The sequence below is a fragment of the Labeo rohita genome, chromosome 11 (assembly GCF_022985175.1).
Source record: "Labeo rohita strain BAU-BD-2019 chromosome 11, IGBB_LRoh.1.0, whole genome shotgun sequence".
NCBI classification, from domain to species: Eukaryota; Metazoa; Chordata; class Actinopteri; order Cypriniformes; family Cyprinidae; genus Labeo; species Labeo rohita.
The window spans coordinates 13,401,845-13,429,348 of NC_066879.1; the positions used below are offsets into that span (position 1 = coordinate 13,401,845).

The 27,504-nt window shown below is 34.1% G+C and overlaps 1 protein-coding gene across 1 annotated transcript in view; it reads left to right on the top strand.

The window, feature by feature from the left end:
- The window catches only part of si:ch1073-365p7.2 (uncharacterized), a 32,434-nt gene that overhangs the window by 2,979 nt on the left and 1,951 nt on the right, over positions 1–27,504 (top strand). The window contains 9 exon segments of the mRNA XM_051123398.1: positions 4,266–4,829; positions 12,235–12,681; positions 19,883–20,230; positions 20,315–20,371; positions 21,124–21,228; positions 21,375–21,495; positions 24,962–24,966; positions 26,231–26,566; positions 26,569–26,898. Coding sequence (XP_050979355.1) covers positions 4,266–4,829; positions 12,235–12,681; positions 19,883–20,230; positions 20,315–20,371; positions 21,124–21,228; positions 21,375–21,495; positions 24,962–24,966; positions 26,231–26,566; positions 26,569–26,898 — 2,313 coding nt within the window.

A 27,504-nucleotide genomic window follows, 5' to 3' on the forward strand; every position in this document is an offset into this window, starting at 1 on the left:
CTGTCAGGGCAAGGTGCTGAAGATACATACCGAGTTTCATAACAACACGTCAACGCATTTGTAAAATATAGCATTTTACAACTGGGGGTATGGTTCGACTTGGTATATGCTCCTCCAAATCTAAAGAGACCAATTTTCTGATTTTTGGCCAAACCACTGAGAAGTTATAAGCAAAATTGCCATTTTTCGTATCTTCTGACCACTAGGCGGCACTGCACCGAAACACTGCAGGCAGCCTCAGGTCATGGTTGTTATAACACACACCAAGTTTGGTCTCAATACGCCAAACCACAGAGATATAACCTCACATCCATTTTGGAGTGCTTTTCGTAGAATTCGTTCATACGTTATTCGAGAATGGTTTGACTCATCAACTTGAATTCCATAACTTCTTGCCAGCATGGTGTGAAGATGATCTGAACCAATTTTGGTGAAATCGAACAAAATGGATTTTTGTCCATTTGACAAAGGAATCAGAGGAATTTTCCTTCTGTGCCTTACAGTTCCAAAGTTAGCAGCATAAAATGATTGAAAATTTGGACAAGTGGTGGCGCTAGAGAGTTTGAGTTAGAGACTCCAGTCTTGCTATGGTTAATGTTGAGACTGTCCTCTATCAGTGGGCCAAATTTCACAACTTTCTCACAAACGGTTCTATGGGCTGCCATAGACTTAAGAACGGAAGAAGAAGAAGAAGAAGAAGAAGAAGAAGAAGAAGAAGAACACCAATGGATACAATAGATGCCTTCGCACCTTCAATGCTTAGCCCCTAATAATAATACTTAAATCTTTGCATTTTATATTTTGTGTTTTCTGTGCTAATTTGAGAGAATATTTATGGAATTCTCAAATCTCTTTCAGTTCCTGGGCCGATTAAAACACTTCTGGAGAGAGAGTTCAGCCGATGGGAAAGTATCATCATAGATGGTGTTCAAGAAAGTTTGCAAGACATTAAATCATCAATAGGTGAGTCATTCAATGACAACTGATTAAGACAAAGATATTTCTCAACTGTAGGTACATGCATTCATAATTTCTGTATGTACACTGTCATTTTCAGAGCTCTCTCAGGCTGAAAAGATACAAATGTCAATGGATGCTGTAAAGAGATGGCTACAGAACTACAACCATTATGTTGGAAATACAATTGTCAAAATGCAAGCTCCAGAAGCAGAGATCTGGACAAAGACACCGAAGATACAATAACTACATCCAAAATATCTACTCTCATTGTTAAATTCTCAAAGTATATATATTATCCCTATGTTTATTTTCCTTGCGGGTGCTTCATAAGAATAATTATGCGAACAACATGTATAGATGATCACGATGCATGGCAAGAATCAGAGTAATAACAGCCTTTCAGTTGTGTTAATTTGTGTTAATTTGTTAAAAGGCATTTCTGGAATTTCTGGATGCATAAAGTCACTTAATTTAAATGCATGTTTTGTACATGTAAATTAGAGCCATATGTATCAAAAGAATCAAAAGAACAGTTATTCATGTTTTCTGTTCTGTTCATGTTTGTATTTAATTTTCATTCTGCACCTGATGTTCATCTAAAAGAATGCTGTTGACTGTTTATTTTTCCTCGAATTGCAAAAATAAAGACTCTATATTGTGCTGATATTGTGCCCTTTGTCTCTGCTTAAACATGAACACAACCAGAAATTCTGGTCTATATATAGAAGAACACTGTCATCTGGGACAGGGCTTTAAGATGTGGTCACATTTACTGTTGCACAGTGAATTTTTCATGGGCAAAATCCAGTGATTGTAATTGGACTCCACCTGATCAGGAATTTTGTGTGTGAGAGAAGGACGTTCCTATGCATATTTTGCATTAAGTTCTTACAAACAATTTTGAAAGTGACTTCTGTGCAAATGGTGCTACACTATTGACAATATATCAATATATCTACATTTATATATCAGATTATGACTTACATCTCTTACAAAGCATTTTCTCTCATTTTTTTGTCTTATGACCTGAAGTGACTTATAGTCAAAATGATTTATTATGGGTTTCATTGATGTGGTCAAGGACATAATGGTGTAAGAGAAACTGAAACTTTATAGTCAGATTCTCTCAGTTTGTTTACAACATTATTGTATCCACAAACTCAGGCCAGCATTTTTAAATGGACCATGAAGAGCAACCAAATCTTTAAGTACAAGGAGAAAGATTGAAATGAAGCGATACCTAGCTGATCACATGTAGAGGCAACTAAAATAAAGAGAAATAAGGCAAAAAATATATATATATATATATATATATAAGTGCTATTAAAAGATTAACTCAAAGTTTTGAAAGACAAATGTATGGATTTCATTAAGTAGGGCGTTTAAAAAAACAGCAGATGATTTTAGATTCAAAGTAATAGAAACCTGATGCTGAAAAGAAATTCATTCATTAAGCAAATATGATTTTTTTACAGATCTGAACTGTTTGTTGAGCAGCACATCAGTGAATGTGACGCCCTCCAGTGGCTTATTAAGAAATGTGCAAAATGTATATTTTTGACAACCCTTACAAGACAAATCAAGTCAAAGATACAAAACTGCTCCAGAAGATGATGGATATGTTGGCAAAATTATCCTAAATTAAGCTGCACTTATGTGGATCAGTTTGTATGGACATAGAAGTCTTTAGTTCTTTTGTATTGAATGATTTACCAAAACAAAACCCAAAAGAACAGCTGTTCTCCCTCCCTCCAATATACACACTCAACCAATGATCACAATCATTTCTTTATATTCTCACACACACAATACACTGTAAAAAAAAAAAAAAAAAAAAAAAAAAAAAAAAAAAAAAAAATTGTTGAGTCAACTTAAAATAATTTGTAACCTGGCTGCCTTTAAATTTTAAGTTCAGTCAACTCAAAAAAAGTTTATTCAACTTGAAATGTTAAATTATACTAAGTGACAACTTAGATATTTAAGTTGAATCAACTTAAAATTTTAAGGCAGCTGGGTTACTTACCCACCTGTTAAGTTTAGCAAACACAAATATCTAAGTTGTTACTTAGTCCAATTTAATATTTCAAGTTGACTAAACTTATTTTAGTTGACTGAACTTAAAATTTTAAGGCAGCAGGGTAACAAATTATTTTAAGCTGACTCAACAAATTGTGTTTTTTATTTTTTACAGTGCAGTGAATTTTTCATGGGCAAAATCCAGTGATTTTAATAGGACTCCACGTGATCAGGAATTTTGTGTGAGGGAGAAGGACATTCCTATGTATATTTTGCATTAAGTTTTTACAAACAATTTTGAAAGTGACTTCTGTGCAAATGGTGCAACACTATTGACAATTGACAATTTCATTGTGTACTGTTCATTAACAGCAATATGACTATAAAAAACATAAACCAAGGTTTTCAACAGCTACTTATTTTACTTTAGGATATATGGATTCCAGTCATATGTATTTTATAAAAACTAATGACATTTACATAACATGATCACCCTCAAGACAAGACAAACCTGATGGAGGTTGTGATACGGGCTGAAGATGCAATCTCGTTTCTGAGTGCCATAATGTCAAGTTGAAATCAGGGTGTCTTCAGTCTTCATCCCGGGTGTCGGTCTAGTAGATTTGTGTATTTGTACTCGCTTTTGAGTGATTTGTTTTTTGTTTTCTTGTTTTTTGACTGGGTTAATATTTTAAACATTTTTATAGCTTAGTTTGATCTTTTCTTTTCTTTTTTTTTTAAATTGTTTTGGATAGCAAAACAGAAACACACGCAAGAGCAATGGAACAAGGTAAATTTTACACGCACTTTAAGACATCAGATATTATTAGATTTGAATTGATATTAAATGCATATGCTCCAAACAAAACAGAAAACAAAACGGTTCACAGTTTTATTTATTTTCCTTTATATCTATGATCATACCATCATACCGTTTTTTAAGTCTTGCATACACGCGGCATTGTTATAAAAACGATTCCGTTCACACGGATATCAAAAAATATTTGAATTTGAAATTAAATTTGTCGTTTAACTCTTCAACGTCCTTGTGTCCGGGTTTTTTGTGTCCGGGAAATCTGACAAAGCCTCAATGATAAACACAATAATAGACGATACATTTGCATCTATTATTTAAATAATATTTAATTTTATTCTCGTTTCGCCTTCAGAGTTGAGAGCAGCTCTGATTGGAATGACCAACTCTGGAAAAACATCGGTAATCAACACTATACTGGAAACCAGTGAAACAGAAGCTGAAGGATCCAGAGATGAGCATGTGAAGAGAGAAGGGTTTGTTGATGGAAAGAAAGTCAGTCTGGTTGAAACTCCTGGCTGGTGGAAAACCTTTAATCTAAAAGATTTATCCATCATCTCCAAACAGCAGCTGCTTCGCAGGATTTCTCTGATTTCACCCGGACCTCATGCGGTTCTGATCGTGATTCGGGCCGATTCACCATTTACAGACACCGATAGGAGGTTTCTGGAGGAGTATGTGGAGCTCCTTGGTCCGAATGTCTGGACTCACACCCTCGTCATCTTCACAAGAGGAGATTTGATTAAACAAGAAGACATAGAACAGCATATTAAGGAGAACGGGTCGGCGCTCAAGCGGCTTATTGAAAAATGTGAAAATAAATATCACGTTTTTAATAATTCAAACCATCACGACCGAACACAAGTCAAAGCGCTGTTCGAGAAAATCGAAGGAATTGTTGAGAAGAATAACGGCAAGCACTTTGACATTGACCTGGAAAAAGTAAAGAAAGTCAATGAGCAGTGGGAGGAAAATCAGACCAGAGCAAGTTCTAGAAAATCCAGAGTACAGAAGGAACGGTCAGAAGTTCAAGAAAAAGGTAAGAAAACGGAACAGTTACGAAATCCAGTTGTTTGCTTGTCTGTTTGTTGTTAGGATGACAAAAAGTTTTAGAAGTTACATTTTTAGGGTGGCCCGCCTCAATGGTCCAACAGTTCTTGTCAATAATGTTGAGGGCTGATTAAAAGAAAGGCGGATTTTGTTTATTTTTACCATTCACAGAAAGCGAATTCCAGTTTTTTGTAACGTTGAAAGAGTATGGAGGGTCCGACTGTTCACACGGTCCCTTCACAGAATGCGTTTTCTATTATGTGGCACTGCTTATTGATTTTTTCTCTATGTAAACACGAACCGAAAATCTTTTGACCGTTGAGATCGTGTCTTTTTGCAGATTTCGCACAGTTAAAAACGCGGCAAATTCAACTTTTAAAAAACGCGCCTTGAGAGGTTGCATTTTCCACCCTGATCAGTGATTTTCCCACAATTTCAAAGCAAAACGCGTTCTGTGTAAAGAGCATAGGAATAAATGTGAATGTGTGCAATTTTAAACTAAAAAAATATTTGCAAATTGATTACTTCTTGTTCTTTTACTGCTTTTAAACCTTCTAAATCCTTTATTTTATTCTTCTATATAAAAACACCATCCACTACCCCAAAAATTGGTCCCACACAATGTTCAAGACCTGGTTATGTCTTCGTAAAAGGTGTAAACAGGCTCAAAGATGCAGATCCTTTAGTTTTTCATCTCAGCTGTCCCTTTATTTCAGCAAATGTGCGTCGTCTTGAGGAGATCAGAGTGGTTTTGCTGGGATGGGTTCTTTTTTTTTTTTTTTTTTACTGTTAACGGAAAGCGAATTCCAGTTTTTTGTTATGTTGAAAGAGTATGGAGGGTCCGATTGTTCACACGGTACCTTCACAAAATGCGTTTTGTATTATGTGGCACTGCTTATTGATTTTTGGTCTAAGTAAACTCGAACCGAAAATCTTTTGACCGTTGAGATCGTGTCTTTTTGCAGCTTTTCGCGCACTGTTAAAAACGCGGCAAATTCAACTTTTAAAAAACGCGCCTTGAGAGGTTGCATTTTCCCCACTGATCGGTGATTTTCCCACATTTGACAATTTCAAAGCAAAATGAGTTCTGTGTAAATAGCATAGGATTAAATGTGAATGTGTGCAATTTTAAACTAAAAAATTATTTACAAATTGATTACTTTTTGTTCTTTTACTGCTTTTAAACCTTCTAAATCCTTTAATTATTTTATTCTTTTATATAAAAACACCATCCACTACCCCAAACATCAGTCCCACACAATGTTCAAGACCTGGTTATGTCTTCGTAAAAGGTGTAAACAGGCTCAAAGATGCATATCCTTTAGTTTTTCATCTCAGCTGTCCTTTTGTTTCAGCATATGTGCGTCGTCTTGAGGAGATCAGAGTGGTTTTGCTGGGATGGGTTCTTTGTGGAAAGAGTTCAGCTGGAAACACCATCTTGAACCGGGATGAATTTGACACTGGAGGAAGAACCGGAGTGGGTTTGTGGGGGTTTGGAGATGTAGATGGAAGGAAGATGACTGTTTTGGACACTCCAGGCTGGTGGAAGTACATTGAATCTGAACTCAACCCAGATTTCATTAGATCTGCAATTCTAGAAAGTGTTTCAGCGTGTAAGAAGCTCCCTCATGCCATTCTGCTTGTGATCCCAGCAGATGTATCATTTCAGGAAGAACAAAAGAGAATCACTGAGCAAAATATGTCAATCCTTGGAGACGACGTCTGGAAACACACTATAGTCCTGTTTACGTGGGGTGACAGATTTAAAGACATCTCAATCGAGCAGCACATTGAGGCTGAAGGTGAAGCTCTTCAGTGGCTGATTGAGAAATGCAGGAACAGATATCACGTCTTTGACAACACAGACAAGAAGAACCAAGACCAAGTCACAGAGCTGCTCCAGAAGATTGATGAGATGGTGGCAGAAAACACTTTGTACCATCTCAACACACAGAAAAACTGTGATGCAGAGACAAGCCGTCAGAGAAATGACACAGAGAATCTGAATGTGGAGATCAGACTGAAGGATTTCTGTCACTTTCTGGATGTGGGGTTTAAGAGAAAAGCTGAAGAGATCAGAAGAAAGATAGAAAATCTATGCGTGGATATCATGGAAGATTGTCTAAACCTAGAGGAATCTCATAGTATGGATGATCCTATTAACTGTAAGTTTTCACTCATCTTTGCGTTGTCAGGTATAATTATGTTGGCTTGAGAAAGCCAACAACGCTGTTCAAACCTGAAATTATTCTTGCTCTTCCAAGACTAAAATTTCTCACATTAAAGCTACAACCACCAAACTTGGGTCAAACTGAACTGACTCAGTTAAGCTTCCATTCAATTCAATATTCTTTCTAATCTAATCTTTCTAATTAATGTTTTTATTATTCATATCAATCTGATAGACCTTAAAATCTTGAAACTTTAAACTTTAAAACTACTACTAATCCAGTCTTAAAACTTAAAAGTATTTGAGCTGCTTTCTCAAGCCAACATAAAGTTTGTCTTAACAAAAATTTAATCTAAATATATTTCTCTGATTTACATTTTCAAAATGGTGTTTCATCGTAGATCAAGATAAACCTCCTGACGACCCATTAAATGTCATCGGCACACTTCAACAGGACAACAGTAAGTGGGATTTTATATACGTATGTGTGTTTAAAAAATTAACATCACATTGAAATGATCTTTTAGGAAATCTCTTGGGAATCAAAAATGTGTGTAAACATGCTAATTAGAGTTGAGAGCACTACAGATAGATTGATGACTGAAAACAAATCAAATTAGCCAATATTTTAGTTAACATAAGCATAAAGGTCAGCAGTTAGTTGTACGCAGTTTAAGAATGAGGATGATTGAACAGTTTGTAGTGGAAATCTTCAGATGTTTTATTAATACTCTGCAGATTTCTGTGGTGTGAACATTAATATTATGCTTAAATTTCTTTCAGTTCCTGAGCCATTAAAACACTTCTGGAGAGAGAGTTCAGACGATGGGAAAGTATCATCATAGATGGTGTTAGAGACAGTTTACAGGACATTAAATCTTCATTTGGTGAGTAGATCAAAGTATTTGAGTTCCACAGAAAAAAGTCATCTGCTTAATATAAATATATATTGTCAAAATGTAATAATGTGTTCTTTAATAAACAATGTAATTTGTTGTCATTTACAGAACTGTCTCGGGCTGAGAAGAGGCAAAAATCAGTGGATGCTGTTGAGAGATGGCTACAGAACTACAACCATTATGTTCAACATACTATTGATAAAATACAAGATCCAGAATCAGGGATCAGGACAGAGAGACTGAAGATAGATTAATATTCCTTGACTATTTACTTATTTAAATACAAACAGCAGTGTGTGCAAATATATTTAATACACCCACACTTTGTGTGTTAATGCCAAGAGCTGAACATCTAGCTCAGGTAGAATCAGATCAATATTTATTTTTCAGATGTATTAATTTACTCACGCTAATAACAGGTTCTGACATGCGTTTCAGTACTGATAAATTAATTTCACATGTTTTATACAGACAAACCAAGACTTCATTTATCAGAAGAGCTGTTAATAAAGCTTATTGCTGTTTGTAGCCTACATTTTTCTCTTGAAATAAAAGATTCATCAGATCATTGTGCTGTTGATCATGATCTTAACCAGAAATTCTGGTTTGTATAAGGAAAAGCACATAATTATGTGGTTTTAGTCTGGAAATTGTTACTGTAGAAACAAAAAAAAGGCCTTAGTGTAAAATACAAGTGAACAAAAGACTCAAATGCTCTGTAGATTCTGCATCTGCCTTCATCTTCTCTCATCCAATACATTAAAATGATCACAAATGCACATGCAACTTTAATAGTGTTTATATGTGATCATGTGTTGGCAAAAAAGACTAAATGCACTCGCCAGACACACAAAATAGAGTGAGTTTAGGTGAAAACTAAGCAAATATTTAATTGCTATAGTACAATTTTTTTGCTAGTGACAAAGTGGAAAAACTTAATAGAGCACAGGATTGTGGTGTAACAGAAGAAGTGAAGGATCCATCTATGCTGCCTTCAAAAATCAATCAGATGGAGACATCTCAAGAGACAGGAAGTTATTCGGAGGTGCATTGATGCCTTCCTTGAAATGTTTCCTCTGAAGGCAGAATTTTTCAGCTTTCAGACGCAGACATTGACCCAAACTCTTGTGTTTTGAGAGACAGACAAAGTTTACACTGTGAGCCTGTTTTCACTTTTCCACTTTTCACTGATTGAAGAGTCTGTGAACATCACTTTCTGCTCTTTACTTGAGTAGATTTACAAAAAAAACCATCATGCTATTATAAAAGGCTTCTCTTTACAGTTATAGAAGGGTAAGTCGATTCACATGCATTAGAATTATGCCCAAAATGGCTTGAAGAACACAGATAAACCATATATTGTTGCAATCATATGTTTACTGTATTGAGTCTCTCCATCCACATTTCACTCAGCTACAGTCAAAGCTGGATGTCTTTATCCATATAAAGTATTTCCTGGAACGTCATGAGTTGGAGTTTGTGCTCGAGGCCCTCTGACTATTAGTTATATTATAAATGAAACAGACATTAAAAGTTGTGTGTTCTTACTAATGTTTTGTAATATTATAGTGAATCTGTGTTATTACAATAGGGATACTTATTATTTTGTTGAATGTTTTTATATAGTAACAACATCAGAACATTAATGTCCTGTTTATGTGATGAACTGCAATACTTGTAGTTGTTTTTAGGGATGGTAACATGTTTTATTCTTGTGCTACAAATCTTTCAACCTCTAAAAAAGTGAATATACAGGCAGCCCTGCCTCACATGATCATTCCACTGAATGCAGTTTTACAGCCTTTATTTTGTTGAAATAGATTAAACATCCACACAACCTTATTCCTAAATTATAAATAATCATGTTTTTTTTAATTTCTGAGAGTGCACATGTAAAGGGGTCTGGTGGTTGTGGGGACTTTTTTAGGGGCTAAGCCCCTTATCTCTTCCAAACATAGCAACACATATTTACTGATACAGCACTCGATGTTTACTTTCATTTTAACATGAACTGACAGAGTCACTTAATTATTAGATCGTCTGTGAAGCCCTGTTGTGTCAGACTGAGGTAATTCTTTACTTTCCCTTGGTTATGGATAATACATTAAAAATGAGCACTACATTTGTTACAGTGTTTATTTATCTTTGTTAATGATAGAACTTTTAATTTTAATAATGTATAAGTAAATTTTGAATTTAACAATAATGTTAATCAATGCCTTTGAAGTGCTGGTTGAATCTTTGTGCTGTATTTTCTGTTTCCAATTTGACATGCAGTTTTCATACGTTACACATTGCCCACCCTGTTTTATGCAGGCTTGTCCACTTTTTAATTAAACAGACATTTAATTGTTTGATCAAAATTATTGCCAGGGTCAATTTAGGGTCAAATTTCACATTTACAATGAACCACACAGAGACATTTTGTTCAGATTTATTAATGTTCATCTGATCTCATTTTGTAAGTGACATTTCTTTCTGGTTTAAAGATGTTGTTTTTATACTTTATTTAAACCAAAGTAACCACAAAATAGTTTTGCTACAATAATTATAGTTTAACCATGGTATTCACTGTAAAACTGTTGTTATATGAAAAACATACGACACTGTTAACCAGGATGTGTGTATACTTTCTTTTTTTCTTTGTTTTGTTTTTATAACTGTACTGCCTTAATAGAATGTTTTCTATTGTTTAATACGATTAAAATTAAAAAATCAGAAAAAAATATTTGTGACCATTCAATTTGCAAAATGATTTGAGAATGATTCATTTGATTTGAATGAAACCCGCACCGATCAGTACTCTAAAGTCAATTTGCAAAATTATTTGAGAATGATTCATCTGATCTGAATCAAATGATTCATTATCAGTGCTCCGAAGTCCTGTTCTGAATCAAATGATTCGCGATCCAAAGTTCCGATCTGAATCAAATGATTCGCGATCCGAAGTCCACACTATATGTGTTTTTTCAATTATTAATGTTGAAATGGAAAAATGAATGCCTTTTGATCTGGTGTTTGCCAGTGAATCACTTGAACTGAATGATCAAATCAAAGTTTGCATCAATTAGAGCAATTCCAGCATAAATGACTCACTCAACTGATTCAGTTAGTTTGTTCCTCTTTTCACATCTTTAGCATGTTTACATGACACTGTCAACAACTTTGCAACAACAGTGGTTACATACACACATATTTAATTGTTTAATGAAAATCATTGATAGGGACAATTTAGTAGTCAGTATGTTTTATTACTTTGTTCTTGTCCTCTTTCATATTCTTTCATGCATCTGGACACATTAGCTTCAAAATGTCTAAACGTCAGAAAAATAATCAAACGGGTGAGTATATTTCTGTATATCAAATGTATATTGCTGGTAAACGTACAGCTCTTAAATATTATTTATTTATTTGAATTTGATTTCTCCTTTCGTCTCAGAGTTGAGAGCAGTTCTGATTGGAAGGCAACACTCTGGAAAAACCTCAGTGATCAACACTATACTGGAAACCAGTGAAACAGAGACTGAAGGATCCACAGATGAGCATGTGAAGAGAGAAGGGTTTGTTGATGGCAGGAAAGTCAGTCTGGTTGAAACTCCTGGCTGGTGGAAAACCTTTATTCTAAAAGATTTATCCATCATCTCCAAACAGCAGCTGCTTCGCAGGATTTCTCTGATTTCACCCGGACCTCATGCGGTTCTGATCGTGATTCGGGCAGATTCACCATTTACAGACACCGATAGGAAGTTTCTGGAGGAGAATGTGGAGCTGCTGGGTCCAAATGTCTGGACTCACACCATCGTCATCTTCACAAGAGGAGATTTGATTAAACAAGAAGACACTGAGCAGCACATATGGGAAAACGGGTCAGCGCTCAAGCGGCTTATTGAAAAATGTGAAAATAAATATCACGTTTTTAATAATTCAAACCATCACGACCGAAGTCAAGTCAAAGCGCTGTTCAAGAAAATTGAAGGAATTGTTAAGAAGAATAACGGCAAACACTTTGACATTGACCTGGAAAAAGTAAAGAAAGTCAATGAGCAGTGGGAGGAAAATCAGACCAGAGCAAGTTCTAGAAAATCCAGAGTACAGAAGGAACGATCAACAGTTCAAGAAAAAGGTAAGATGAGGGTTTTTTTAAGGTTGTTTGAAGAGATTTTTGACAGGTGAAACCTGTTTTCCTTCATATTTGTTCTTTTTTTCCTTACGTTTAGTTCATTAAATTCTAAATAAAATAGACCATCACATTATTATTTTCAAAAATGGTTACAGCTTTGTAAACAGACTAATACAGATTCTTTTCAACTCTCCTTTTATTTCAGCAAATGTGCGTCGTCTTGAGGAGATCAGAGTGGTTTTGCTGGGATGGGTTCTTTGTGGAAAGAGTTCAGCTGGAAACACCATCTTGAACCGGGATGAATTTGACACTGGAGGAAGAACCGGAGTGGGTTTGTGGGGGTTTGGAGATGTAGATGGAAGGAAGATGACTGTTTTGGACACTCCAGGCTGGTGGAAGTACATTGCATCTGAACTCAACCCAGATTTCATTAGATCTGCAATTCTAGAAAGTGTTTCAGAGTGTAAGAAATTCCCTAATGCCATTCTGCTCGTGATTCCAGCAAATACATCATTTCAGGAAGAACAAAAGAGAATCACTGAGCAAAATATGTCAATCCTTGGAGACGACGTCTGGAGACACACTATAGTCCTGTTCACGTGGGGCGACAGATTTAAAGACATCTCAATCGAGCAGCACATTGAGGCTGAAGGTGAAGCTCTTCAGTGGCTGATTGAGAAATGCAGGAACAGATATCACGTCTTTGACAACACAGACAAGAAGAACCGAGATCAAGTCACAGAGCTGCTCCAGAAGATTGATGAGATGGTGGCAGAAAACTGTTTGTTCCATCCCAACACATGGAAGAACTGTAATGCAGAGACAAGCCATCAGAGAAATGACACAGAGAATCTGAATGTGGAGATCAGACTGAAGGATTTCTCCCACTTTCTGGATGTGGGGTTTAAGAGAAAAGCTGAAGAGATCAGAAGGAAGATAGAAAACTTATGCATGGATATCATGGAAGATTGTCTAAACCTTAAGGAATCTCGGAGTATGGATGATCCTCTTAACTGTAAGTTTTCACTCATCTTTGCGTTGTCAGGTATAATTATGTTGGCTTGAGAAAGCCAACAACGCTGTTCAAACCTGAAATTATTCTTGCTCTTCCAAGACTAAAATTTCTCACATTAAAGCTACAACCACCAAACTTGGGTCAAACTGAACTGACTCAGTTAAGCTTCCATTCAATTCAATATTCTTTCTAATCTAATCTTTCTAATTAATGTTTTTATTATTCATATCTGTCTGATAGACCTTAAAATCTATCTAAAGTTCAAAAAACTTTGAACTTTAAAACTACTACTAATCCAATTTTTCAGACCTTCAAATTTCAATTCAAATTTAAACTGCTTTCTCAAGCCAACATTAAGTTTGTCTTAACAAAAATTTAATCTAGTTTCTAAATATATTTCTCTGATTTACATTTTCAAAATGGTGTTTCACTGTAGATCAAGATAAACCTCCTGACGACCCATTAAATGTGATCGGCACACTCCAACAGGTCAACAGTAAGTGGCATTTTATATACATATGTGTGTTTAAAAAATTATCATCACATTGAGCTTTTAGGGAATTAAAAATGTGTGTAAACATGCTAATACGAGTTGAGAGCACTACAGTTAGATTGATGACTGAAAACAAATCAAATTAGCCAATATTTTAGTTAACATAAGCATATAGGCACACAGTTTTATGAATTTCTAAACATTAATATTATGCTTACATTTCTTTCAGTTCCTGAGCCGATTAAAACACTTCTGGAGAGAGAGTTCAGACGATGGGAAAGTATCATCATAGATGGTGTTAGAGACAGTTTACAGGACAGTAAATCATCATTTGGTGAGTAGATCAACCTGTTTTACACAGAATTGATGAAGTATTTGAGTATTTGAGTGATGAAGTATTTGAATGAAAAAGTAATCTGCTTAATATGAATATATATATTGTCAAAATATAATAATGTGTTTATTAATAATGTAATTTGTTGTCATTTACAGAACTGTCTCAGGCTGAGAAGAGACAAAAGTCATTGGATGCTGTTGAGAGATGGCTACAGAACTACAACCATTATGTTCAACATACTATTGATAAAATACAAGATCCAGAATCAGGGATCAGGACAGAGAGACTGAAGATAGATTAATATTCCTTGAATATTTACTTATTTAAACATAAATAGCAGTGTGTGCAAATATGTTTAATACACCAGCCTTTTGTGTGTGGTAATGTTAAGAGCTGAACATCTAGCTCAGGTAACACAGAATCAGATCAATATCTTTCAGATGTATTCATTTACTCACATAATAACAGGTTCTGACATGCCTTTCAGTACTGATAAATTAATTTCACATGTTTTATACAGGCTCTGTAAAATCTGCATTTGCCTTCTAATAGAATAAATAGAACACATTACAATGATCACAAACGCACATGCAACTTAGTGTTGCAATAGTGTTTATATATGATCATTATATTGGCCATGTGTTGGTGAGCTTTGGTGAAAATTAAGATTCTAGTAATTAGTTTATCACTAGATATAACATTGAAAGTGGAAATGGAGGTCAGAAACATATAGTTACACACAAGCTGACCACCAAATGCAACCTTCAGATGCCATCTTAATTTTTAAGCTCAACTGTCATGGAATGTAAAGTTGGAATGACATCGAAGTGGGAGAGAGGGAAGGGGGTGGGATTGGGAAAGGTCCACGAGCCGGGATTCGAACTCAGGTCGCCCACAGCTTCCCATTGTATGGGAAGCCAAACAACCCAAATGTGGGACAAAACAGCGCGGTATTAAATTGCTCGCGCCGCGCTGACATGTCATCTGCGCGGCCCAATGGACCGAGCCGCGCGACTGCAGGGAAGATGTGTTTGCTAGCACCATGGATGCGGCGCAAACTAATCTCACCAGCGCTGACCAATTTAAACAGCGCTGTTTCGTCCCACATTTGGGTTGTTTGGCTTCCCATATTTTTCTTTTTTAACGAGCAGAGATTCGTCGCGCCAGTAGCCTCATGGTTACCGCGTCGACATAGTGCCATTGCGCTATATATGTGTAACCCCTCCACCCGGGTCCTACTCGGACACCACTCCAAGTCTTATATATATATATATATATATATATATATATATATATATATATATATATATATATATATATATATATATATATATATATATATATATATATATATATATATATATATATATATATATATTTGTCTTTTATGTTCCATCCTATTTCTAGCCGGGACTCTTTTAGACAACATCTGAAACTTTTTTTTACACTCTTAAAAATAAAGGTTCCAAAAGGGTGTTTTTGCAGTGATGCCATAAAAGAACCATTTTTGGTTCCCCAAAGAGCCAAAAGAACCTAAACCCATTCTGCATTTAAAAGGTTCCTAATTTGCTTAAGTTTCTTCACGGAGCCATCAGTAACAATAAAGAACCTTTAGTTTTAAAAGTGTTGGACAATTGCCTTTGAACTGAAGTGTCTGCTAAATAAATGTAAATGCAAAAGTAAAATTAAAATTAAAATTAGTCTGTCTAAACATTTGTTGGTTGGGTTTTGAGACAGTTCTTCCAGTGGAGTCTCTGCTATAAAACTCATTAAGAGAGTCTCCTTAAATCCCCGACTCACTTATTTTCTCAAAAGAGAAACAAAACCCAAAAGAACAAAGAGAGAAAATGTTTCAAAAGCTTATAATACTCTTTAGCTTTCATTTCTGAAACCACAAATCTCCAAACACCCTCATATTCTCTCAGACACACAATATATCACTCTCACAATTTATTTTCTGAAAGAACTATTTTTTTTCTCACAGTAACCATTATCACCTGTCTTTACTAATTAGCCCAACATGCCAATTAAGCTTGCAAACAACAGAAGAGAGTTTTGAAAAATGTTGTATTATATACTGTTTTTTATTGTATTATTTTTATCTTTTATTATTTTGCTACTGCAGTTTTGAAAAATGATTTTTCTTCACATTATTTGTTCTAAACTTAAAGAGAGATCATACAATTTTGGATTCATTTATCTGAATGTAAAAACATGATATTAATCATATCATATAATAAAATACCATTTGCTGTTACTACTGTAAATCTGTATTAAATTATTATGGCATCTCCTTCAATGCTTTCAGAATCTTTACATTTTGAAATGATTTTGTTCTGTATTTTAAAATATGTTTTATATTAACATTTTAATGACAGTATATTTACTTAATAATTATTTTAATTATCGAAATAAGCAGAAAATAGTACAGACTTTGCTAAAGTGATTGTTTTGAACAAGTATTAACTTAAACATGATTTAAAAACCATTATTTTAGTTAAAGTATTTGTATCAATACTGTGTACTGTGTTGCTTATGTATCATAGTTTTGGTGTGTGTAGTTCTTTATTATGCTTATTTAACCGTTTACATGATTCTATTTTATCGGGTTAAAAATAAAGTAATTGCTGAGATGTGCCCATGAGTAGTTATTCATCTTTTCTTCCTGGTGCAATATGAGGTTCAGTGATTTGGTTAATGACATAAAGGTGAAAGAGAAACTCAAACTCTACTATTGTATCCATAAACTCAGGCCAGCATTTTTAAATGGACCATAAACAACAAGCAAATCATTCAAGCTGATCACATGTAGAGGTGACTCAATCAGTATTTTTCTTGAAAGAGAAATTGAAAAGGAAAAACTAGTTAACCTAAGTGTTAAAACCTTGTCATGGTTTTAAAAGATAGATTTTTGGACTTCATTAACTAAGACATTTAAAAGAAAACCAGCTGTCGATGATTTCAGCTGATTTGAAATAAGTTGCTTAAAAGCAAAGTATCTGCTAAATGGTTAAATGTAAAATGTAAATGTGAAATGAGTAAGAAATAGATTCATTACTAAGCAAATGTGATGTAAAACAGTAAGTTGAAGAATATAAAGCTATAAAAAGGAGACAGTTCTGTCACTGTGCATATAAGGAGTGAAGGTGACGCCCTCCAGTGGCTGCTTGATAAATGTGAAAAACTGTTGTTACTCCATGTCTCGAATCAGAATAACCCCAAATGTACAAACTCGCTAAATAATCACACTCATTTCTTTATATTCTCACACACAATGCCTTCTCTGGGAGATGCAAACTCTGAAAATGAAAATTGGGGCTTTAAAATGCTTGCAGTAAATTGAATCACCTTAAGAGGGCGATAGAGGGAAAAGAGAGACTGAGAAAATGACTTGATAAATTGAATATTGTTTTTACTATTTTATTGTTTTTATTATTTATTATATGAAACCTTATTTTAGTCTTATTATTATTATTATTATTATTTATTTTATTTTTTAGCATTTTTTTTCTTTTGGCCTTCATTAGGATAGGACAGTTAGTTGACAGGAAGCGAAGCGGCAGAGAAGAAAAAGGTCGAGAAGGAATCGGGAAAGGTCCGCAAGCCGGGACTCGAACTCGGGACGCCCGAAGCGCAACGGCGCTGTATTTTCCTGCCCACGAGGCTATTTTAGTAATATTATATTGTTATTTGTTGTATTTTATATTTCTTTTTCTTGCCACTGTTTTTTGACAATATTGTATCTAAACATAATAATGCCAAAGATGTGCTTTAACTAAATTAAAATTGAGAGAGCACGCAATAGTACGGAGAAAAACAAAACATCTGGATCAAATGGGCGTGTCGGAAACTGAAAGTAAGTTTGCACGTAGGTTGTGTTGTACTGCTACTGAGCAGCATTCATAATCTCATCACGTAATGTGATTCTGTTATGGTATGCATGTACAGTGTACGTACAAAAGAACATAGTCCTGCGTTAAAATCCAAGAAGGATGTCTCAATCACTTTTTAAGAAGGGTATAAAAGGAAAGCTTTAATCCGTAGTTCCTGGTGTTAAATTATTAGCTAAAATGATTTAGCTATCAGTCAAAATACATGTTCTGTGACCCATGATTACTGATAACGGATAGATATCAATAACCGTAATATTTCTATTCTATTATTAACAGCAATTCGGCTAATAGAAAAACATCACCCATTCAACTTATTTAATTTTAGCATGGATTCCAGGTTGGGGCTATACATTCTGTGAAACGCTAAAATAATATTTACACAACACTAGACAAACCTGATATTCCAGTTATAGATGTGCAGCCTCGTTTCTAAACTCCCAATGTTAAGTTGAAATGAACGTGTATTCATTCTGGATTTCATCCTGGCAGATTTACACGATTTATATTCGATTTCATGTGATTTTATTTGATTTTTCTAGTTCGTGTTGATTTTCTTGTAATTTATACTTTGATTTTCTTTCTTTACACTTATTTTTTACGTTGTTGGATGACAAAACAGAAACACATGCAAGAACGATGGAACAAGGTAGGCTACAGTTTACCAACAGTTTTAAGTCAAATGATCATTTGCTTTACACTGATACTAAACGCATTTTTTACTGTGAACAAAACAGAAAGCAAAACGGTTTAGCCTGATCTTTAACTTGTCGTGCTACGTATCTACGCACATGACATACATGTAGACGCGTGGGCTAATGTTTAGAAGATTTTTCCTTTGCGTTTTTTAAAGATTCAAATACAGACAACAAAACTATCCGCCAAATACTAATAAAAATGCTGCATTATGCATGTTATTCCGTAAAGACTACGCACCTGCGCAAAGACTCTTTAAATGCTTTATTATTTCAATGCCACAAGAACAAGAAGAGGTCAAATTATCATTAGTTACTAGAGAAAAAGAAGAAGAGAAGAAGAAAATGACATAAAATTAAATGCTTTCAGAGCGTTATGTTTTCAGTGCTTTTTTGTTTTTTGTTTTTTTTCAACCTGCCTAAAGACGAAACACGTAGTACGCATGTGCGTAACGCCACTATTTTTATTTGTTTATTTATTTTTTAAAGAAATTTGTGTACTCGTAGTTCACATGAAGATGGTAACGATATCGTTGTCGTGTAAATTAAAGACCAAAGCGCATGTAACGTTTTGGGTTTATAGTTGAAAACGTGTGGTATAAACAACACCCTTATAAATGAAGGTTTACACATATATATATATATATATATATATATATATATATATTGTTAAGCACTATTGTTTAAATACCATTTATTTGCCTTATTGAAATAATCATTTGATAACATTTAAATTGAAATTTGCGGTTTGACTTTTTAACGTCCTTGTTTTTTTCCCCCTCATGACAGAGCTGTTATTCTGGGATGGATGATAACATTGTTATTTAAACAACATTTATTTTTCATATCATTTTTCGTCTCAGAGTTGAGAGCAGTTCTGATTGGAAGGCAACACTCTGGAAGAACCTCAGTGATCAACACTATACTGGAAACCAGTGAAACAGAGACTGAAGGATCCACAGATGATCATGTGAAGAGAGAAGGGTTTGTTGATGGCAGGAAAGTGAGTTTTGTTAAAACTCCTGGCTGGTGGAAAACCTTCAATCCGAGAGATCTATCCATCATCTCCAAACAGCAGCTGCTTCGCAGGATTTCTCTGATTTCACCCGGACCTCATGCGGTTCTGATCGTGATTCAGGCAGATTCACAGTTTACCGACATCGATGGGAGGTTTCTGGAGGAGTATGTGGAGCTGCTGGGTCCAAATGTTTGGACTCACACCTTCATCATCTTCACAAGAGGAGATCTGATTAAAAGAGAAGACATAGAGCAGCAGATGTATCATTTCAGGAAGAACAAAAGAGAATCACTGTGCAAAATATGTCTATACTAGGAGACGACGTTTGGAGACACACCATAGTTTTGTTTACATGGGGCGACAAGTTTCAAAACATCTCAATCGAGCAACACATTGAGGCTGAAGGTGAAGCTCTTCAGTGGCTGATTGAGAAATGCAGGAACAGATATCACGTCTTTGACAGCACAGACAAGAAGAACCGAGATCAAGTCTCAGAGCTGCTCCAGAAGATTGATGAGATGGCAGCAGAGAACAGCTTGTTTCGTCTCAATACATTGAAAAACTGCGATGAGAAAAGCTCACAGGAGGATCTGAATGTGGAGATCAGACTGAAGGATGTCTGTCACTTTCTAGATGAGGGGTTTAAGAGAAAAGCTGTGGAATTAACAAAAAAGATGGAAAACCTATGCATGGATATAATGAAAGAAAGAATAAATCTTAAAAAATGGGCAAGCATGGAGTTTCCCCCTGAATGTGAGTTTTCACTCAGCTTTCTGTCATCAGGTATAATTTCTGTAGATTTTACTGCGATTTACATTTTCAACATTGTTTCATTAGTAGCTCAGAATGAACCTCCTGATTCCCAAAATGAAGTGGCCACTCCACAGGACAACAGTAAGTGGGTTTGTTTATCCATGCATTGTTTGTTTTGCACAAAATTACCTTCAAAATACCTTCATGGAACATGATCTTTACTCAATATCCTAATGATTTTTGGCATAAAAGTAAAATCATTTTGACCCACACTATAAATTGTTGGCTACTGGCCAAGGATCACATTTATTGATTGGAAGCTCTCCCGTCCCCATGTTGAGAGATATCAGGAGTAAGATGCGAAATCTGAACATTCATTAATTCATCTTATAAAAAAACAGATTCAGTATTCCTCAAAATGAATAAAAACAGTAAAATACAACTCAGAATATGACACAAACTTGCAATAATTAAATGTTAAATTATACATGTATTTTTGTATTTAATTCCATTTTATTTACCAGTGTTTTTGCCTCTGACCTTCGATGATCATGGTTAACTAATTTTTTTTTTATTGCTAAAGAATGTTGAACTTTCTTCTTCTGTGTCTTACTGTGCAGACATGAATTACTTTTCCTTCAGTCTGAGGCTTTTGGTGTAAAAGGGCTTTTACATTTGAAAAAAAAATAGAACTTTTTATATTAAAAACAAACAAGCAAGCCCTGCCCAGATTTAAAAAGTAACACAAAAGTAACATAACACATTACTTTCCATTAAAAAGTAACTAAGTAACCTAATTAGTTACTTTTTTTGGGAGTAACTCAATATTATAATGCATTACTTTTAAAAGTAATTTTTCCCAACACTGTTGATGACGTTCAAATCTCTTTCAGTTCCTGAGACGGTTAGGACACTTCTGGAAAGAGAGTTCAGCAGATGGGAAAGTATCATCATAGATGGTGTTCAGGAAAGTTTGCTGGAGATTAAATCATCATTTGGTGAGTTGTTCTGCACAATTATGATCCTGTTTTACACAGAATATCAAGTGTATTCTACAGAAAGATATTTGGCATATCAAATGTACATTTTGTGTGTTCCTCATCATTAATATCATGTATCCATGAATTTCCATTGTCCTTTTCAGAGCTCTCTCAGGCTGAAAAGATGCGGCAGTCAACAGATGCTGTTGAAAGATGGCTAGAAAACTGCTACCATTATCTTCTGCATACTATTGTTAAAATCCAAGCTCCGGAATCACTAATCAAGTCACAATGATTACTCAAAGCAAGGCATATATTATGTAGTGTATGTGTGATTTTGATGTGCTATAATTGTGCAAACAGGCTGTATACACCAGCTGCTACACTGTAAAAAACCAAAAAACACAATTTTAAGTTAAGTGAATTTTAAGTTCAGTCAACTCAAATAAGTTTAGTCAACTTGAAATGTTAAGTTGTACTAACATTTGGTTTGTTAAATTTAAAAGCTAGTCAAATCACTTAGTACAACTTAACATCTCAAGTTGACTAAACGTTTTTGAGTTGTCTCAACTTACATTTTTAAGGCAGCCAGGTAACAAATTATTTTAAGTTGACTCAACAAATTGTTTTTTTTTTTACAGTGTATTTATTCAGTTTTTCTAATTTTATTCCACTCTGAACCTGTTGTAAATTGTTGTTTGTTTCAAATTAAAGAAATAAAGATTTGTAAATGAATTTAGGCTTTATGTTGGGTTCACACTGTTATCTGGGACTGTTTACAGGAGGGACAAAGAAAGAACGGCTTAAGAAGCCAGGAATTAAACGAGACAAACTAGCAAAGCTTGGGTTTTTAAATTTGCATAGGACTCTGCATTATTCTTCTATACGCTTTTTTTGTCTTAATGAAGTCAAAGTTTTTAAATGGGACGTGAAGAGCAAACAAATCTTAAAGTACAAGACAAGTCAAATAAAGTGAAAGCATCTAGTCAAAGGTACAGGAAACTCAAACAGTACATTTCCTAAAGAGAAATAAGAAAAAAAATGTGTGCGCAAGTCAGTCATGAAGTGCCATTTATGGATTCAATTGCCATTTAAAAAACAAGACTAATATGTATAAAATGTAAAACAAAAGAAATTCTGTTATATAAAATGAGTACGATTTAGAAACATTTGCCATTATTGATCATGTGAGCTTGTACAAATGCTCTAAAAATGTCCTTTTAGTTTTAAAATAGTCAAAAGAAACTTTAATTGACAGAAGAAAAGATTGCAAAGATTGTCAAAATGTTGGTCAAAACATTTGGAAACAAAAGATATAAAGGGAAAAAACATTAAGTCAATAATCAGTCAGCATTTCTTTGTTGAAGAGTTTTTTTGAACTGTTATCAATGATTTCATCAGAGTTTGACTGTTTTGCTATTGCAGGGGCTTTTAATATTCACAAATAAGGCAAAAATTAATACTACAAAATAAAGTATAACTGTTTTAAACACCTAATTCAGCATGTGCATGGACCCACCTGTTTTAGATTTGCTCATTAGTAAGGGTCTAAATATTTCATCCAGTGTTATTAAGGATGTAGCACTAATCACTGATCGGATCGCTTTTGTATTTTCTTTGATATATTGATCTCTGCAACCACTGATCCAAGATCTGTCTCTGTCAGAAAGAGTGTGCTGTTTATCTGAAACATTTGGATTAAAGCATGTGCTAAATGAATAAGTCTAAATGTGATATTAATGTTAGTTTGTCGATATTTTTAATGGTTGGATTTAAGATAGATTTCACAATCTTGTCTCCGGTAGTTTTATTTATTGTGTGTACTGGATGATTTGAGAATCAACAGTCTCCTAAATGAAGGACTCTAATGTAAAACTTAATTTTTCAAAGGAGGATAACAAGGAGGGTAAATGTTTCTTCCTCCTTATCTAGAATACAAAAAAATGCTTATAATACTTTTTTGTAAACCACAAACACATGCTCACTCAAACTCTCACACTCTCTTTTTTCTCAAAGAAGAACAAACAGTTTTTTTAAAGCCTTACAGTAACCTTTATCACCTGTCATTACTAATTAGCCCAACACACATCAATTAATTAATTAATTAATGGGTTGAACATTCTAAACAGCAAAAGAAGTGGGAGAGGGATAATGTTGTTCATATCCTGGTAAATGATGTATTATGTTGTATTTTTTTTTTATATGTTTATTGATTTTTATATTATTTTGGTGTTGTTGTGTATATTTATTTTTCCGGTCATTATTTGTTTTGTGTAATAATCACAAACTCAGTCATCTAAACTTCTTCAAACTCAAAATTAATTGAAAGGGGAAAAAAGTAGAAAAAGACCTGCATGCTAAAAACAAAGAATTAAAAAGAAGATAATACAATTATGGATTCATTTCAGTTAGTGTAAAAGCCATTAAGGTCAGAACCGAAAGTATATTTTCATGTACGCTGTTTGTTGAAATGTTTAGCGGCATTCCTAACGTGTGACATGAAAAAGCCGAGCCGAAATGTGATTGATGTGATAGCAGCATGACCGAAGCAACTGTAGTCTCTGTCAGAAAGAGTGTGCCGTTTATCTGAAACATTTGGATTAAAGCATGTGCTAAATGAATAAGTATAAATGTAATATTAAAGTTAGTTTGTCGATATTTTTAATGGTTGGATTTAAGATAGATTTCACAATCGTGTCTCCGGTAGTTTTATTTATTGTGTGTACTGGATGATTTGACAATCAACAGTCTCCTAAATGAAGGACTCTAATGTAAAACTTATTTTTTCAAAGGAGGAAAACAAGGAGGGTAAATGTTTCTCATTATCTGGAATAAAAAAACACTTATAATACTTTTTTGTAAACCACAAACACATGCTCACTCAAACTCACACAATCTCTTTTCTCAAAGAAGAACAAACTTTTTTTTTTTTTTTTTTACAGTAACCTTTATCACCTGTCATTACTAATTAGCCCAACACACCTCAATCAATCAATCAATTAATCAGTTAATTAATTAATGGGTTAAACATTCTAAACAGCAAAAGAAGTGGGAGAAGGAAACTGTTCATATCCTGGTAAATGATGTATTATGTTGTATTTTTTTTTTATATGTTTATTGATTTTTATATTATTTTGGTGTTGTTGTGTATATTTATTTTTCCGGTCATTATTTGTTTTATGTAATAATCACAAACTCAGTCATCTAAACTTCTTCAAACTGAAAAGACCTGCATGCTAAAAGCAAAAAATAAAAAGAAGATAATACAATTATGATTTCATTTAAGTTAGTGTAAAAGCCGTTAAGGTCAGAACAAAAGTATATTTTCACATACGCTGTTTGTTGAAATGCAGTTTAGCAGCATTCATAACCTGTGACATGAAAAAGTTGAGCTAAAATGTGATTGTTGTGATAGCAGCGTGACTGTAAATGATCCGAAACAACTGTAGTCTCTTGTTAGTTTTTTTTTCAACGGCTTACAGACAAAAACTTTACTTGTCACATGATTTCTGAAACCTGACACTCAAATACCAGAACCACACACCAAATCTGCAAAAGGTCAAGTTATACAGTTTTTCTCAGTCGCTTAGGTGCATTTCTCAACTCAGAAAAGAAATTCTCAAAACTACTGTACTTGTTCAACCTCCACATCATCACTTGTGCACATCACAGCAGTTTATCATTCTTGTGAACAAGTTCATTTCTACACATTTCTATTAGTCTTTTTGTAAATTTCCTATGAATTGTGCAGGGAATGTAGATCAACCATTGGGGAAAACAAAGGATTCAACTTTATTATTCACGTTCGGGGAACATTTATCTTATTACCTAAAGGAAATATATAGTCATATTGATATATTCTGTGTGATGTTAACCAGGAATCACATGACAAATTATTTATAATTTTTATATCTTTTATTATTATTATTAATTATTTTATTATTTATTATATTTTTATATTAAATATGTTTGTAATAGTTAGTTGTTTTTTTCTAGTGTTTAATGTGATTATAATAGAAAAACATCCCCCAAGGTTTTCAACAGCTACTTATTTTTGTTGTTTTTGAGGGAAATAAGGCCTTTAAGTGAACTATACATTTTCTGATAGTCGACTCTATTCTATTCTATTCTATTTAACAGCAGTAGAAGAAGGGCACCCTACAACTACTTATTTTAGAATATTAATCTCAGATGGATTCCAGTAATAAACATTTTATGAAATCTTGAAGAATATAAGTGACTTTCCACAACATTTTTTTCACATTCTGCCAGTCATATTGACATACAAGTGTCTTGTTTCTGAGATTCATTCGGGAACTGTATGATGTCAAGTTCAAGTTATTTTCTCCTGAAAGCGCCAGCTTTATTTTACCAGCCACAAGACTAGACAAACCTGATATTCTGGTTATAGATACGGGTTTAAGATGCAAACTTGTTTCTGAACACCATAATGTCAAGTTGAAGTGAAGCTGTATTCATCCTGGGTGTCGTTTGGGTAGATTAGTACTTTTATTAATTTTGTGTGATTTTATTTTATTTTTCTAGTTTGTAGATTTACCTGCATGATTAATAGTTTGATTTTTTTTCCTCACAGTTTTATTTTACGTGTTGTTTTGGATAACAAAACAGGACGCATGCAAGAACAATGGAACAAGGTAAAGTTTACATCCAGTAATTATGAGTATAGAAAACATTTTAGACATTTTAGGTGGATTTCTAAATATCTGATTTAAATAGACTTCAGATCACATATTGATAGTCAGATGTTTTTAAAATACTTTTGTGTTGCAGTTAGTATGTAAATGTATATAACTTGCATTAAAACTTTTTGTGTTTGATAAATAGTGAGTCACACTCAAAAATCAGGATGTTAATTTATTAGAAAAATAAAACTTTTTGATTTGAGTCTGAACTGCTATTGAGGGTTTGGATACTATTTATTTGCTTTATTAAAGCAATCACACAATAACATTTAAAATGTCACACTTTAATATCCTCATGTTTTTTTTTGTTCTGATAGCACTAAGAATTGTTGTTCTGGGATGGCAGAAATTTGACAAAGCCTCAGTGATAAACAACATTTTAGGTGTTGAAGTTGAGTCTGACGAATACTTTGTGAAGTCTGTGAAGAGAGACGGTGAGGTGAATAGAAGAAAGATTTCACTGATCAACACACCATGCTGGTGGGAGATTTTTGATTTGCAAGATTCACCAGAGGTCGTCAAACAGGAACTGGTTTGCAGTGTCTTTAAGTGTGAACCAGGACCTCACGTCTTTCTGCTGGTCATTAATCTCAGTTTGTCTTTTACTGAAGAAAACAGACTCAGCATTGAGAAACATCTCAGTCTCTTTGGTGAAAAATCTGGAGACACACCATTGTGATCCTTACAGGAGCTGATTCACTGAAGGACAAATCCATCGAGCAGCATGTACTGAATCGAGACCTTCAGCAGATCATACAGAGATGTGGAGAAAGATATCATGTCTTTAAAAATGAAAATAAAAGTGCTGGAGTCCAAGAACTGCTTATCAAGATTGATGATGTTGTGGCAGCAAACAATGGCAAGCATTTTGAAACTCAAGACGACGTGCTAATTGACATTCAGAGAAAGAGAGATAAGAATGAAAAAAAAGCAAAAGCCAGACAAGAAATGGTTCAGGGCAAAAGAAAACCACTGAAAGAAATAAGTAAGTAAAGCACAGACAGCGTTTGGACACATTTGACTGAATTTATGTTTCTCATGAACATTTTGGAATCAGAGTTGGAAACTAGAAAAAAACCCAGTTTAAAAAAAATGTTACCTCTTAATGTTCCATTCAAATGTCTAGTTTTTTAAATATTTAAGATATCTTAGTGTCTGCGCCAATAGCCTTGTGGTTAGGCTCCTTTGCCGATCCTGTTCCCCTCTCTCTGCCCAGTACTTCTCTGTCATTTCTCTACTGTCCTGTTCATTAAAAGCCCAAAAATATATATTATATATTTAGTAAAACATTACTAAAAACCAAACAACATTTGAGCTGAGATGCTCAAATGTGACCCTGGACCACAAAACCAGTCGTAAGAGTCAATTTTTTGAAATAGAGATAAATAAATAAGAAATAAGCTAACATTCCATTGATGTATGGTTTGTTAGGATAGGACAATATTTGGCCGAGATACAACTATTTGAAAATCTGGAATCTGAGGGTGCAAAAAAATCAAAATATTGAGAAAATCACCTTTAAATTGGTCCAAATGAAGTTCTTAGCAATGCATATTACTAATCAAAAATTAAGTTTTGATATATTTACAGT